This window comes from Hydra vulgaris, chromosome 14 (genome assembly GCF_038396675.1).
Source record: "Hydra vulgaris chromosome 14, alternate assembly HydraT2T_AEP".
NCBI lineage: Eukaryota > Metazoa > Cnidaria > Hydrozoa > Anthoathecata > Hydridae > Hydra > Hydra vulgaris.
The window spans coordinates 17,456,437-17,470,900 of record NC_088933.1 but is presented as its reverse complement, the minus strand read 5'-3'; the positions used below and the strand labels follow the sequence as shown (position 1 = coordinate 17,470,900).

General features: G+C 29.4%; 1 protein-coding gene and 1 long non-coding RNA gene across 5 annotated transcripts; both read left to right on the top strand.

Annotated features, from left to right (window-relative positions):
- Positions 1-466: 466 nt before the first annotated feature.
- On the top strand, positions 467-1,723 carry LOC136090957 (zinc finger MYM-type protein 1-like). Its single transcript, XM_065817935.1, has 2 exons — positions 467-1,061; positions 1,125-1,723. Exons 1-2 carry the CDS (start codon positions 467-469, stop codon positions 1,721-1,723), a joined length of 1,194 nt encoding a protein of 397 aa, XP_065674007.1.
- Positions 1,724-9,862: 8,139 nt separating this feature from the next.
- Positions 9,863-13,895, top strand: LOC136090575 (uncharacterized). Of its 4 annotated transcripts, none has more exons than XR_010643529.1 (3): positions 9,863-10,009; positions 10,493-13,657; positions 13,735-13,895. It is a non-coding gene; the product is annotated as an uncharacterized LOC136090575 (long non-coding RNA). The 4 variants fall into 4 exon arrangements; XR_010643530.1 differs by lacking the exon at positions 9,863-10,009 and having other exon boundaries at positions 10,017-10,654; positions 10,840-13,657; XR_010643528.1 differs by lacking the exon at positions 9,863-10,009 and having other exon boundaries at positions 10,017-12,777; positions 12,851-13,657.
- Positions 13,896-14,464: the final 569 nt, after the last annotated feature.

Genomic DNA, 14,464 nt, shown 5'->3' with positions numbered 1-14,464 from the left:
CGTAATTGGAGATTCTCCTAATGGAAATTTCTTAGGATTGCTGGAACTGATTTCGCATTATGACCCAATTCTTAAGGAGCATGTGATAAAAGTTAAACAATCACAGGACAAGGGTCAACGTCTTCAGGCGCATTACTTGTCAAATCGTTCTCAAAATGAATTCATTGGCCTTTGTGCAGCTGAGGTTCGCAGGCAAATTATAGAAGAGTGCAAGTCTGCAAAGTATTTTTCAATTATGGTTGATGCCACTCCTGATGTGAGCCATACTGAACAAAGTTCGTTTGTCATTCGATATGTACATGAAAAAGAACCTGGAAAATTTTTAATTGAATAGCGGTTTTTGATCTTTGCAGATTGTGCCAAGAAGACTAGATCTGATATTGCGGAATTAATTCTGGAAACTTTGGAAACATTAAAAATTTGTTTTGAAGACTGCCGTGGCCAAGGCTATGACAATGGAGTCAACATGTCAGGAAAATATAAGGGTGTTCAAGCAATCCTACAAAAGAAGAACCCATTGTCTGTATTCTCACCCTGTGGTTGTCATTCATTGAATTTGTGTGGACAGAATGCTGCCTCAAGCTGTACAGATGCTGAGACTTTCTTTGGAACTGTTCAAACCGTATATACGATCTTTTCTGCTAGTCCGCAACGCTGGGAAATATTGCAAAAGAGACTTCACGGTGTGTCTTTGCATGGACAATCAGGAACACGATGGACTGAGAGACTTGACAGCATTCGCCCTTTCTATAATCACTTGAGCCAAACCATTGAATCTTTGAAAGAAGTTAAGAGCTTGAATCTCACGCCTAAAGCAAAAACTGAGATTAGAGGTGCCCTAAAATATATGAGCTCATTCAAATGTGTTCTCATGTCTGGAATTTGGCTGAAAGTTCTCACATTCATTGACCGCTGCAACCAGGTCATTCAGGCAAGAAAAGCAACTATTGATATTGAGGTGGAAAATACTGAAGCATTGATTAGTCAACTCAAATCTGTTCGGGAGGAATGGCCTACAATTTTAGAAGAAGCCAAGTTAGTTGCAGATGTTGCAAAAAACAGTTCTGAATTTCCAATCCACAGAAAAGTGAAACGCAAAAGTTTTTTTGGGGAGTAAATTAAAGGTGATGAACAAATTACGGAATTAAAAGAAACAGAATCAGGAGAGGAGGCAACATTTCGGAGAACGGTTTTTTATCACATTTTTGATTCTGTAATTGGTGGACTTACTGCACGTTTCATAGCAATTCAAGAAATCCTTTCTATATTCTCTTTTTTGTGGAAGTATCAAAAACTGTCTGAAGCAGAAATCAAGAGTGCTTGCTCACATTTTTCGCAAAAATATTCTTGTGATGTGACCGAAAATGAACTGACTGAAGAATTGCTTCACATAAAACAAATTCATACTGCAAATTTTGGAAAGGAACCTCTTGCCCCATTTGACTTATTAAACAAAATTTCTGAAATGAAGCTTGGAGAACTCTTTAGAAATATAGTAATTGCATTGCGTATTTTTGCTTCAATTCCAGTGACAGTGGCTTCAAGTGAGCGTTCATTCAGTAAATTGAAGCTCATCAAGAATTTTTTGCGCTCAACTATGGGACAAGAACGAACAAGTGACCTCGCTATTTTGAGTATCAAGTGTCTATTAGCAAAAAATATTGATTTCCATGATGTGATTGAAAAGTTTGCTAAACAAAAGACAAGAAAAATAATATTGTAAGAAACAACAGCTGGACTATTTAATTATACTTATATTCCAGTAATATAATAAAAAAATTTAAGCAGGCCTTTTTTTTTTTTGGAGTAAAGGGGGTGGGCCCCTAAACTGAAGGATGCTCGGGGCCCCCAAATTCTGTGCACGGTGTTGCGTTAAAAAAGTTTGTCGTTAAAAAAGTTTACAAACAGTGAAATCTGTGCGTGCGCTAAATAATGACTACTTTTTTAACGCTTAATGGCGTTAAAAAAGTTAGCCCGTTAAAAAAGTTTTCAAAATGGATGCTCTCTTTTCTGCGCAAACCTATTCGCGATAAATGTTAAAAAATAAATATATAATAAAAATATCAATAATGTATTAAATATATTAAACAAAATTTGATGATACACATTTGATAATTTTTTAGGCTTGGGGGAGGTCATTTTTGAATAAAAGCAGTTTATAGTAGCAAATGAATTCATTTTTAAAGTATGCAATATATTCATTTGGTACTATTGGTATGCAATATATTCATTTGGTACCAAATGAATATATTGCATACTTTTAAAGTATGCAATATATTCATTTGGTGCAGAGGGCAATTGGTAGGAAACAGAGGGCAATTGCAACAAAAAGGAGGGTCAATCGCACCTGATCCCCCTTCCTCCACCCACGGTACATGCCTGTGGTATACATATATACTTTTAATTTATTTTACTTTTTGTAAATATTAAAGAGCTCTAGCCACTTTGCAATGTAAGCACAACATTTGTTTCAATTATAAAATGTTACATTTAAAAAAATTTTAAAATATTCAGATAACGTAACATAGATAATCTCTTGAGTTTCTAGTAGCCGTGTCGCATGAATTTGAGTGCTTGCCTCAAAAGCAAGCGATCCAGAGTTCAACTTAACAGAGTTAATATTTTCTCCAATTTTTTAAGGAAAGAGGCGTCAGCTTCCTATTTAAATGCTATTCCGCGGGACTCTGATACAAGACCGTTAGGTTTGGTTAGGGCACCTTAGATAAAAGTTAAAAAAAAAGTTTTGAGATTGAAAACAAATAAATGAAGTCATTACGTAGTTAATAAACAATTATAATTGATATATTTTAACAACCTTATTACATAAGAGTCTTGTATTTCCAAAAAAAGGCACAAAAGTTTTTATATTAGCACGAAGCACAACAAAGTAGCATAAAAAAGGCATAACATAAATAAACATAAAAATCAGTTTTGTAAAGTTACCAGACAATAACATATTTCTAACCTTGATTTTGTAGAAATCAAATTTTTGCCATAACTGTTGGCTAATGAATAATATAGTAAATTTCAAATCATGAAATTTTACTAAATTAGAATCATGTTCAACAGTAAGATAACTAAAATAAAACAATGACAAAATATAAATGTTTAAACTTATAAAAAAGTTTAAAATCCTTTCAATTTAAGACAAATGTAAAAAATTATGAAAATTTGTTCAAATAATATTTAAACTATAATCTTTTATAAACTTTAAAATTCATTAAACTTCATAGAAATAATATATTTAACAAAAATCGTATTTATGTAGCTTCCTTTGTGACATTTGACTATATCAAACATATGGAGCCTCCATTCCATCACAAATATGTCTATAATTGAATAGAATTATATATTATTCCATTTTAGTAATTTTAAAAAATATATATACTTATATATATATACAAAGTTTTTTTTCAAGTTTAACATCCATGTTTCTACATTAACATGGTTTAGACTTGTGTGGTTTAGACTTTTTATAACGCTATTTACTAAATTAAATAACATTATGAGGTATGATGTCTTTACAACACCAAACCAGTATTGCTTGTTCCATATGAAACAGGTTGTACATGATTATATGCTACCTTAAGAAAAAATGGCCTGACCTGAAAAGCTATTATTGCATTACATAAAACTACAAATACATCAATACATTAGAAAAATATATATAAATTATATAAGCTATAACTTATGCCATAGCACAGTGACAAGTCTCATCACAAAGAAAGGATGAAGAGCATCTTTTAAACCCGTTTAGTATGGTTATATAAGGAAACATTTCAAGTTTGCCTTTCTCAATACATGTTAGAAAATGTTTTCTCATACTTTTTTTTTCCCAGACAATTACACTTGGATCAATTCCATTACATAGAGCTGTAGCATTTGCAACAGTATAAAGACCACAATCATTTCCATTATCTTGGGTTTGGCGATTCATAACTTCAAAACTTATTGAGTTAACATCTTCATAAATCAATAATGAATGAGCAACATGATGCACAAGTAATGGAACATCTTCATTTAAACTGGTATAGAGAGAATCATAATATTGAACTGAGTTTAAACATGTATCAGATGACACATTACTTATTAGTATCCAATGTGAGTTTCTAATATTGAGTATTTGAATAAATTTTCCAGTAAGAATGTAACCACCTGAATTATTTTTATTAAAAATACACAAACTTTGAAATCCAGCAATATGAGGAAACTGAAATGAAAGGAAACTTTGAGCAATATCTATTAAAGTATCATTTAACCAACCACATGGATTTTTTAAAATGTCGAGGCTTAATTTAACAGACTCTGTTGATAAGTTTACAAAAAATTTATTGTTAACAGAAATTGCAGGGTATACATTTTTCGATAAAGAGTTTTCAACTTTAGTCAATTTAATATTTTTTTCTCTAACATAGCATTTTGAGTCTAGTATATGTCTCTTGTTTGATTTTCTAGATTTTATTGTATTCTTTTTATTTCTAGCCATTTTAATATTCATTGGAAGACAATAATCGAGTTCTTTTAATATTATTGCTGATGATACATTTCAATTTTCTTCTAGATATGGCTTCATGTTCACTAAAAAAACAGCTTTCCTCCAAACTTTTCCATTACGAGTAACAACAGCACCATTTTGTTTAAAGCTTGTGATTGTAGCCGGTCCAAGCCAATCATGCTCCATTCGACCCCCCTTACGACCAATTTTTCTACAATTTTTTAATAAAACTTTATCACCTATTTTAAATGAAAATGACTTACATCCTTTTATCTGTTTAGAAGCATAATATTTTTGCATTTTTGTTTGAGCATTTAAAATATTTGAATTTACCACAATGTTGACTTTATTTTGTGAATTAATTTTTTCTTGAATTTGATCTTCAGTTGAACTAATTTCAATATTATCATCAACAATGTCTGAATTAGTTAGATTCATTGCTAAAGCTGAAAACAATTGTGGTTCTCTGCCAAACATTAGAAAAAATGGTGTAAACTTAGTTGATTTTTGCACACATGTGCGAAGACCAAACAATACCGGTTCTAACAACTCATCCCAGTTATTCTGAGCTTCATTACATAACTTTGAAAGGGCTCTCTTAACAGTCTGATTAGTTCTTTCATCTTGCCCATTCGTTTGTGGGTGATAAGCAGATGTTATAAGGTGTTTGACATTAAATGAAGAAAACAAAGCCTCATTTACACTGGTAACTCCCTGCCTTAATCCGAAAGTATTTTTTTAGGAGGACCGAATCTATAAAATAAGGTGGTGAGGCACTTTGATACATACAAAGCAGACTTTTCAGGAATAGGGAAAGCTTCAACATATTTACTCCAGAGGTCTGTTACTGTTAAAATATATTTGTGACCTTGTGAGGTAATAGGCAGTGGCCCAATCAGATCAATGCCCAAAAACTCCCATAGCCTATTCACCCTTATAGGTTATAATTCAGGAGCAACCGTTTTAATTTTTTCCATTCGTTGGCACTTGTTGCATTCCTTTATCCATTTGGTAATATCGCTAACCATACCTAAAAGCATAAGAAACAAAGTAATTTACTATATAAAAGTATCATGATTGAATGACAAAAAATGATTAAATTTATTTAATAAACTTCAGTAGTTTTTAGTTTTTTAAATTTATATTTAAGTAAAGAAAAGCAAACCAAGCCAGTAAAAAGAACTTATTAGTGTAGCTCTAGTATTGTTGAGACCTACAATACTAGAGTTGGTCTCAACAATACTGTTGAAAGAACTAGTAGTTTCTTAGATGATTTGATATAGTACAATTTACCATCTATATATATATACATATATATATATATATATATATATATATATATATATATATATATATATATATATATATATATATATATATATATATATATATATATATGTATATATATATAGATATATATACATACATATATATATATATATATATATATATATATATATATATATATATATATATATATATATATATATATATATATATATATATATATATATATGTATATATATATATATATATATATATGTATATATATATAGATGGTAAATTGTACTATATCAAATCATCTAAGAAACTACTAGTTCTTTCAACTGTGTTGTTGAGACCAACTCTAGTATTGTTGGTCTCAACATATATATATATATATATTATATTTTATATATAAATATATATATATGTATATATATATATATATATATATATATATATATATATATATATATATGTATATATATATATCTATACATATATATATATAATATATATATATATATATATATATATATATATATATATATGTATATATATATGTATATATATATATATATATATATACATATATATATATATATATATATATATATATATATATATATATATATATATATATATATATATATATATATATATATATAAAGTGCATTCTTAATAAAAAATATTTTTATATTACACAGCGAATTAATATTCTCAATTTTATTATAAAGTTTTCATAAATAAACACATATCAAAAAGTTGAAATTTTTTTGCATATTTCAAGAAAGCTATACGCTGTGATTTAAAAAACTTAATTATTCCATCTGAAAGATACTGTTTCACATCATCAACTTAGTAAACGTGGACAGCCATTTTTATATAACACTAGCTGGAGTTACCCGGGCCAATATTTAAACTGGCTTACCTGATATCTGTACACAAAAATGGGCCCAAAAAATGGTCCATTTTTGGGCCCCCTTGACCCCGGGGATCGGGGTACGGGGTCAAAACCCAGCTAAGAACCTTCTCCCCCTCGAGGACTACCCCCGTGCAAAATTTCATCGAGATCGGTCCGGCGGTTTGGATTTCTATAGAGAACAAACAAACAAACACACACATATTGCCCTTTATATATATTAAGATTAAGATAAGATATAAACTTATTATTGATGTTTTACATACCCTAATGAGACTATGAAACTTTTTTAACGCCGAATTTCACTCCCTTACGGTGTCGCGTTAAATAAGTAGCTCGCAATGATATATAAATACACAGATGTCTAACTCCGTAAAAATACCGTTAGGATATATGAGGCTTTTTTTTATGGCGGAAGCCATATTGAATACTGGCAAAACATCGTAAATTAGCGATGAACCTCTGCATTAGTTTTACAAGAAATTATAAACATTAAATAATAGGTCTGACCTGTTTAGATTTATTTATTAAAAATGGCACAACATAATCTTGTTATTATAGTTAATGTTGCGCTTTTGTCGAAAAAGTTGATTATAATCACTTAATCTGGATGTTATTTTTATATTAGTAAACTTAAAGTAGTTGATATTACTTTAAGGTTATAGTTATAAAAATAAATTTATTATCTTAGAAAGAAGCTATTATTTATGATAAGCTTTGAAAAACTGGACATGGCTTGGATAAAGGAGGTATTTAGTAAATACTCTATTACCAGTATACAATAAATTACCTATTAATAATAGTATTCCCACTATATATATTATATCATATACAATATATATATATATATATATATATATATATATATATATATATATATATATATATATATATATATATATATATATATATATATATACAAAAAACCTGGTTTTGAGATAATGCAAATTGTGTTTTTCTAATATAATTGATATTTATGAAAAAAAAATCGTTATAAGTAAACATTATATGCGTATATATATATATATATATATATATATATATATATATATATATATATATATATTAGTAAAAAACACTTATCTAACTTTTTCTTCTACTTGAAGTTTCACCATTACTGGATCATCAGGAAGAGTTCTCTTCCTGGTGATCCATCAATGGTGAAACTTCAAGTAGAAGAAAAAGTTAGATAAGTGTTTTTTACTAATTTATTATTGCTCTGTTCTTTATAAACATTGAGCACTCTATTTGTAAAATACACTAACATAATTTAGTTAGTTAGTATTTATTGCTGTAACTGGATTGGCCAGTGAGAATGCTTTTAAGCACACTGTGACAGCCGCTTCAATCGATTGTTGTTTGTCCAACAGTCGAATCCTGCTTTAAAGGAGTTTACAGACGATGATTTGACTAGTTCCAAAGGCAATGAGTTCCATAAGTTTGCTGATCTATTGTAAAAGAAATTATGCCTTTGCAGATTTTTTGTTGTTTCCCTATAATACTTGAAACAATGACCTCTAATATGATTTTGAACAGTTTGTATGTTATGTTCTGTTTTATTAATGTTGTTCATTATTTTAAATAGTTGAATCATATCACCTCTTTCTCTTCGTTTAATTAGAGTTGTCAGTTTCAAAACTTTTAATCGGTCTTCATAAGTGAAAAACCTAATTGATTTAATCAGTTTGGTGGCTCGACGCTGAACTTGTTCAATTACTTTACAATCACCTTTTTGGTACGGGGACCATACTGGTACTGAGAACTCTAGAAATGGAAGAATAAAGGTTACGTATAGTGATTTAAGTAAATGACAGTCCAATCTTGCAGACGATTTTTTAATTCGACCTAATATTCTATTGGCATTATTTGTTACAGAAATAACTTGATCTTTCCACTTAAGATTTTTAGAAAATATTACACCCAGATCTTTTACGCTGTTTGATTCTGGTAGTTTTATGCCATTAATATATAGAGGATTCTTTTTGTTGTTTACTCCATAGTGCATTACTAAACATAGATCAACATTAAACTTTAAAAGCCAGTCTTCTGTCCATTTAAATGATGTATTTAAATCCCTTTGTAGACTTGAGGTACACTGATCAGAAATTACCTTGGACAAAATCTTAGTGTCATCAGCAAACAATTTGCATTTATTCATTAATTTACTTGGCAGATCGTTAATGTAAATAATAAACATTAAGGGTCCAACAACAGAGCCTTGTGGCACGCCACTAAAAATTTCAACACACTCAGAAACAACTTCACCTAGAACTATTCTTTGTCTTCTATTATTTAGAAAAGATTCCATCAATTTTAGAACTAAGCCATTAATACCATATGCATTTAATTTAGCAAAGAGTCTCTTGTGAGGAACACTATCAAAAGCTTTAGCAAAGTCTAGCATTACTACATCAACAGGTATACCATCGTTGTTGCACGAAGAAATAAAGTCAAGAGTCTCTAACAAATTTATGGTACAAGACTTTCCTTTTACAAAACCATGCTGTTGGATTGTTAGTAAATTGTTTTCGTCAAGGTGTTTTTCAATTCTTTCTCTTATAATAGATTCTAATATTTTGCAAGGAATAGAAGTTAATGAAATAGGGCGATAATTGCTGGCCACTGTTTTGTCACCTTTTTTATATATAGGTGTTACATCTGCTGACTTGAACTGGATTGGCAGTTGACTGGTTTTAAGTGATTCTCTAAATATAAGAGTTAGTGGTAAAGTAAACGATGTAGCACAATTCTTGAGGACTATTGAACAAAGTTTATCAGCTCCAGGTGATTTATTGTCTTTTAGTGATTTAAGTTTAGATAAAACTAACTCAAAGCTAATATCATCAGGTTCAATATCCTCAAATTTAATTACATTATTTAATTCAAGATAAAAAGGTTCTCCTATTTCTTCAATAGTAGAGCAAGATATAACCCATTTCTTTAGTAAAAAAAGTAAAATTAGATGTTTTTAAAAATATTATGATATCTTTTTTGCGTTTTTTGCCAGTATTCAATATGGCTTCCGATAAACAAATTTGCCTCACAACCGCGGCTCGAGTTAGATATCTATGTAATATATATCATTGGTAGCTCGTTAAATAAGTAGACAAACAGTTCTGCGCATGCGTAAAAACACTGAAACAAGTAAAATTGGGATCCTAAAACCCAGCGTTATATAAGTAACATTGCTTATAAACAAAAAAGATGGCTGGCCACGATTACTCTGTTGAAAATGTTAAAATATCTTTATGATGAAACAATTAAGAAATGTATGAGTTTAAAACAGCGTAAATCATTTCTAAAATATTCTAAAAAATTTCAGTTAACTGGTATGTATTAATATCAAGAGTAATTTTGTATTTGGACTTTAACTTTTTTTTAAAGATTTAGAATTTAATCTGTGATAAAATGTAAACATTGTATACAAATGTAAACATTTGCGGATCATTTATATACGATTGTAAAAATTGCAGTTATAATTCTGCAAATAAATAATCTTCAAATGAACATATACAAGAGTAACCGTTGCATACACGTTTTGCATACACATGTCACATGTGTTTACCAATGTTTACATGTGTTGTAAACGATTGCATATAATTGATATACCATTCTAAACATTACAGAAATAGTTCTGCAATGAATAATATTGCATAAACTTATACAAGTACTCAAAAGTAACCATTGCATACACCTTTGGCTTACAAATGTAAACATTGCAAACAAAATTCTGCAAACTAGTCTTCAAATGAACATTTGTTTTGAAATAGTTTGATGAAAGTGTGGAAACACTTTTTATTTTTTTCTCTTAGATGGAAGGCTGTACTATGTAACTGCTTCTAATAAGCTGCAAGTTCTTTTAACAGATGAAGAAAAAAAACATGTTTTTAGAGATGTGCACGACTCTAATCATGGAGCTCATTTTGGCCTTAATAACACAAGAATTAAGCTAAAAAGTGTATTTTATTAGCTAGGTAACAGGATTAAATATTTCAATTGGATATATTTTTTATCAAATTTTCTCATATAATAATTGTCTTCTTTGCATTAAAAATGATTTTCAACATGGTTCATTTTCTAACTAAATGTAATTGTAATTATAATAGTAAATTTTTCCAATACAAAATGCTTATCATGTTGTTTACACAATGTTATCTAGGTATGGTTAGTGATATTACAAAATGTGTGAAGGAATGCAACAAGTGCCAGCGCATGGAGAAGATTAAAACTTGTGCTCCGGTACTGAAACCAATTAAGGTCATCTAATTGTGGGAGTTTTTAGGTATAGACCTCATTGGGCCCCTTCCGCTTACAACACAAGGTAATAAATACATTTTAACTGCTACTGACCTTTGGAGTAAGCATGTCTAAGCTTTTTCAATACCAGAAAAATCTGTATTTTTTGTTTCTAAGTGTCTTGGTATTTTGTTTTATCGATTTGGCCCTCCAAAAAAAGTACTATCAGATCAAGGTAGAGAATTTTTAAATAGCTTAAATGAATTTTTATTTTCTTCTTTCAATATTAGGTATTTAATAACATCTGCTTATCATCAACAAACAAATTGACAGGATGAGAGAACAAATCAGATTATTAAGCGAGATCTTTCAAAAGAGGCTAAAGAATCCCAAGATAATTGGGATACTTTATTAGAACCAGTATTATTTGGTCTCCAAATATGTACAATCTTTTAATTTTTGGCAGAGAGACAAGACTTTTTTCATCCTTAGCTCTCAATGGTAATGAATCTGATTTTAATGATAATAATATTGAAATTGTAGAAAGTAATGCAACTAAATCACAGATTCAAGAAATAATGGATTCCTGTATTGCAGTTCATGTCATAGTGAATAATAATATTTGTATTGCACAAAAAAGAATGCAAAAGTACCAAAAAACATTTAAAAGGTTCCAAGTCATTTAACTTTAAAATAGGTGGCAAGGTTTTAGTGAAAAATTACAAAAAGATATTTCGCTAAGGTAACCGTATGGAGCATGATTGGCTCGGACCTGCTATAATTACCGACTTTAAGCCAACTGGAGATGTTGTGTCCCTTAATGGTAAAGTTTGGAAAGCTGTAGCTATCCCCAATATGAAGCCTTAATTGAAAGAAAATCTAAGTTTTATCTCTTCAAATATTTTAAAAGTACATAATTATTGTTTGCAAATCACTAACCAAATGCATATAAACAAAAAACCATGTGATGAAAATATAAACTCTACTTCCACAGCATTAAAGATCACATCCACATTAATGTATGATTTAGAAATAAAGAAAATAAAAGTTAGTGAAGTGATTTTCCTACGTCTCCTAGCAATTATAATACTAACAATAACTATAGTAATAGTAACTATATTTATAGTAACAAAATTTTAGCAGTTAAAGAAGAGAAGCCAGTTGATAGTGTTGTAGAAAGTGTTAAATCTATAGTATAATTAAAACAAGTGAATGTTGAAGTTTAAAGTTTTCTGTGCAGTTTCTGTTGCCAGTAATTTTTATTCAAAATTGTCAACCCAGTCTAAAGAAAAAGCTTTAGATATTTTAAGAAATCCGTCTGGCTGGCTTGATGACATCTTGATTGATATAGGACAATGTTTGCTTTCATATCAGTTTCCTAAAATATCTGGGTTTCAAAGTTCGTGTATTTTTAGTTGATTTAATTCAGGTGGTTTTTCAGAAATATACAGTTTTATACAGATAATTAATGTTAGAAAATCACATTAAGTGCTTTTAAGTAATGTGTCCTCTGATGTTGTTTCCCATTTGAAGTGTGTTCAGTTCTACAAATTCACTTTTTATTGGTTCACAGAAAGATGATATACCATTGATAGTGCACAGAGTTGCACGTTCATCCTTTAATTGTCAAACAAGCAGTCCTTTAATTGTCGAAGTAATGGATTGTCAAATGCAACCAAATGGAAATGATTGTGGTCTTTTTGCAATTGCAAATGGGACAGCTTTGTGTAATGGTATTGATCCAAGTTTAGTTATATGGGAATGTAATGATATAAGGCAACATTATCTAAAATGTATTAAGAATAGTGTATTAGAAATGTTTCCTTACGTTACTGTGTTATTGTGACACAGGTCATAAAAGGTCTGCCTTTTATGACCCGTCACACAGGTCATAAAAGGCAGACCTTTTATGACCTGTGTGACGGTCATAAAAGGTCTGCTTTTTCTATTGATTGCTATCGTTTTCGTAAGTGCAGACAAAATAATATTAATTGATTGTCGTTCAAATTTTTTTGAATATGGATTTATAATTCCTGTTACATCATTAGTGTTTATGTATCTTGTTGTTCCTGCGGGTTTTTTAGTTTTTATGACATAATACACATAAAAAAGTTTTTTTGTTTTCTCTCGTCGGTTTGTTTATGTATCTTATGTTTTAGTTAATAATTTAGTTTATTTTAGTTATTTAATATATTTAAAATTTTAATAAATTTTTAATAAGTTAATTATTTATTTTATGTTTGTATATGTCTTATAGTCGTTTAAAGTTATATAATTGGTTAATTTAGGTCAACTATTGCTTCTTCTTTATTTCGTTATTGTCACGATGATTTGTTTTGCTTACTTTGTCGTTTATTTTTTATTCTTATCAGTTATTTATTATATCAATTAGGATGATTGATATACAGTTAATAGCTACTGTTATTAAACTCATTACTTACAAGCGTTTGTTTTTGTAGCAGTTAACTATAAGTTCTTTTACTACAACATAAGTAATATTTAAAAATATGGTTATTTTATTTTTAATTTTAATGAGATACTTGATCAATTTATTATAGAGTATTGTAATAGTTTAGACTATTCTGGCTTGTAAATGGTGTGACTGTTTTAGCATTTTTAACATTCATACATTTCAAAGATTAAAATTTCTCTGGCACAAATTTAGAGTTCATTTTGTAAATAAATTCATTAACATATATTGATCAATGCTGTTCTTAAGTACTTTTCCGGCACAAAAGCAGGTATTCATTATGTAATTTTTTTTTCACTGCATTTTTACTATACAATTTATGTTATACTATATTTCTATATTATATAGGCTTGTAATTCCATGTGGAAAATCGAATTTCTTCCGAAAATGTCCAACCAAGTTAAATTTTTTCAAAAGGACACAGAAACCATGTTATTTTATTTTGTTATTTATATTGTGTAAGAATTTTTTGATCTTATTTTCATAATAAAGTTTAAGTTTAGCATGAAGTGTGTCGTTTCTTTAATGTCTTTTTAACTTAAAACATCACATAAGTAAGAAATAGTGAATTATTGTGCTATATACAAAACACCGCTAAAATCGTCTAGGTTGTTATTCAACAGTAGTGCAATAGTGGTGTAGTGGTAGAACGCTCGCCTCATAATCAAAAGTTCCAAGTTCGATCACCACCACGCCCCTAGTAGTACTACGCTCAACTTGTTTCTCCGCAAAACAGCCTTGTCCGTCATGGTTTGTGTTTCGGTGTTATAGAGTACAGAGAGGGTTGTAACCTCAACTAAAGTTGTCTCCTCGACTCTAGTGACTTTCACGGCCTTGGGAAGGTTAATTAACACACACAAAAAAGCTAGACACTAATTAATAAATCCTCTTTTCTTCTTGCTGTGAAAATATCAGAATACTTTTCTTACTATTTATGTGCGTGCGATCAAGTAACAATTACTTTTAATCGAAAAACTTAATTGTTAGTGAGAACTTTTCTTTAATTAAATATTAGATTTAAAATAAATACAGTTGTTAGATAGATAATTTAATGTGAAACATTTTGCTAAAATGCGCG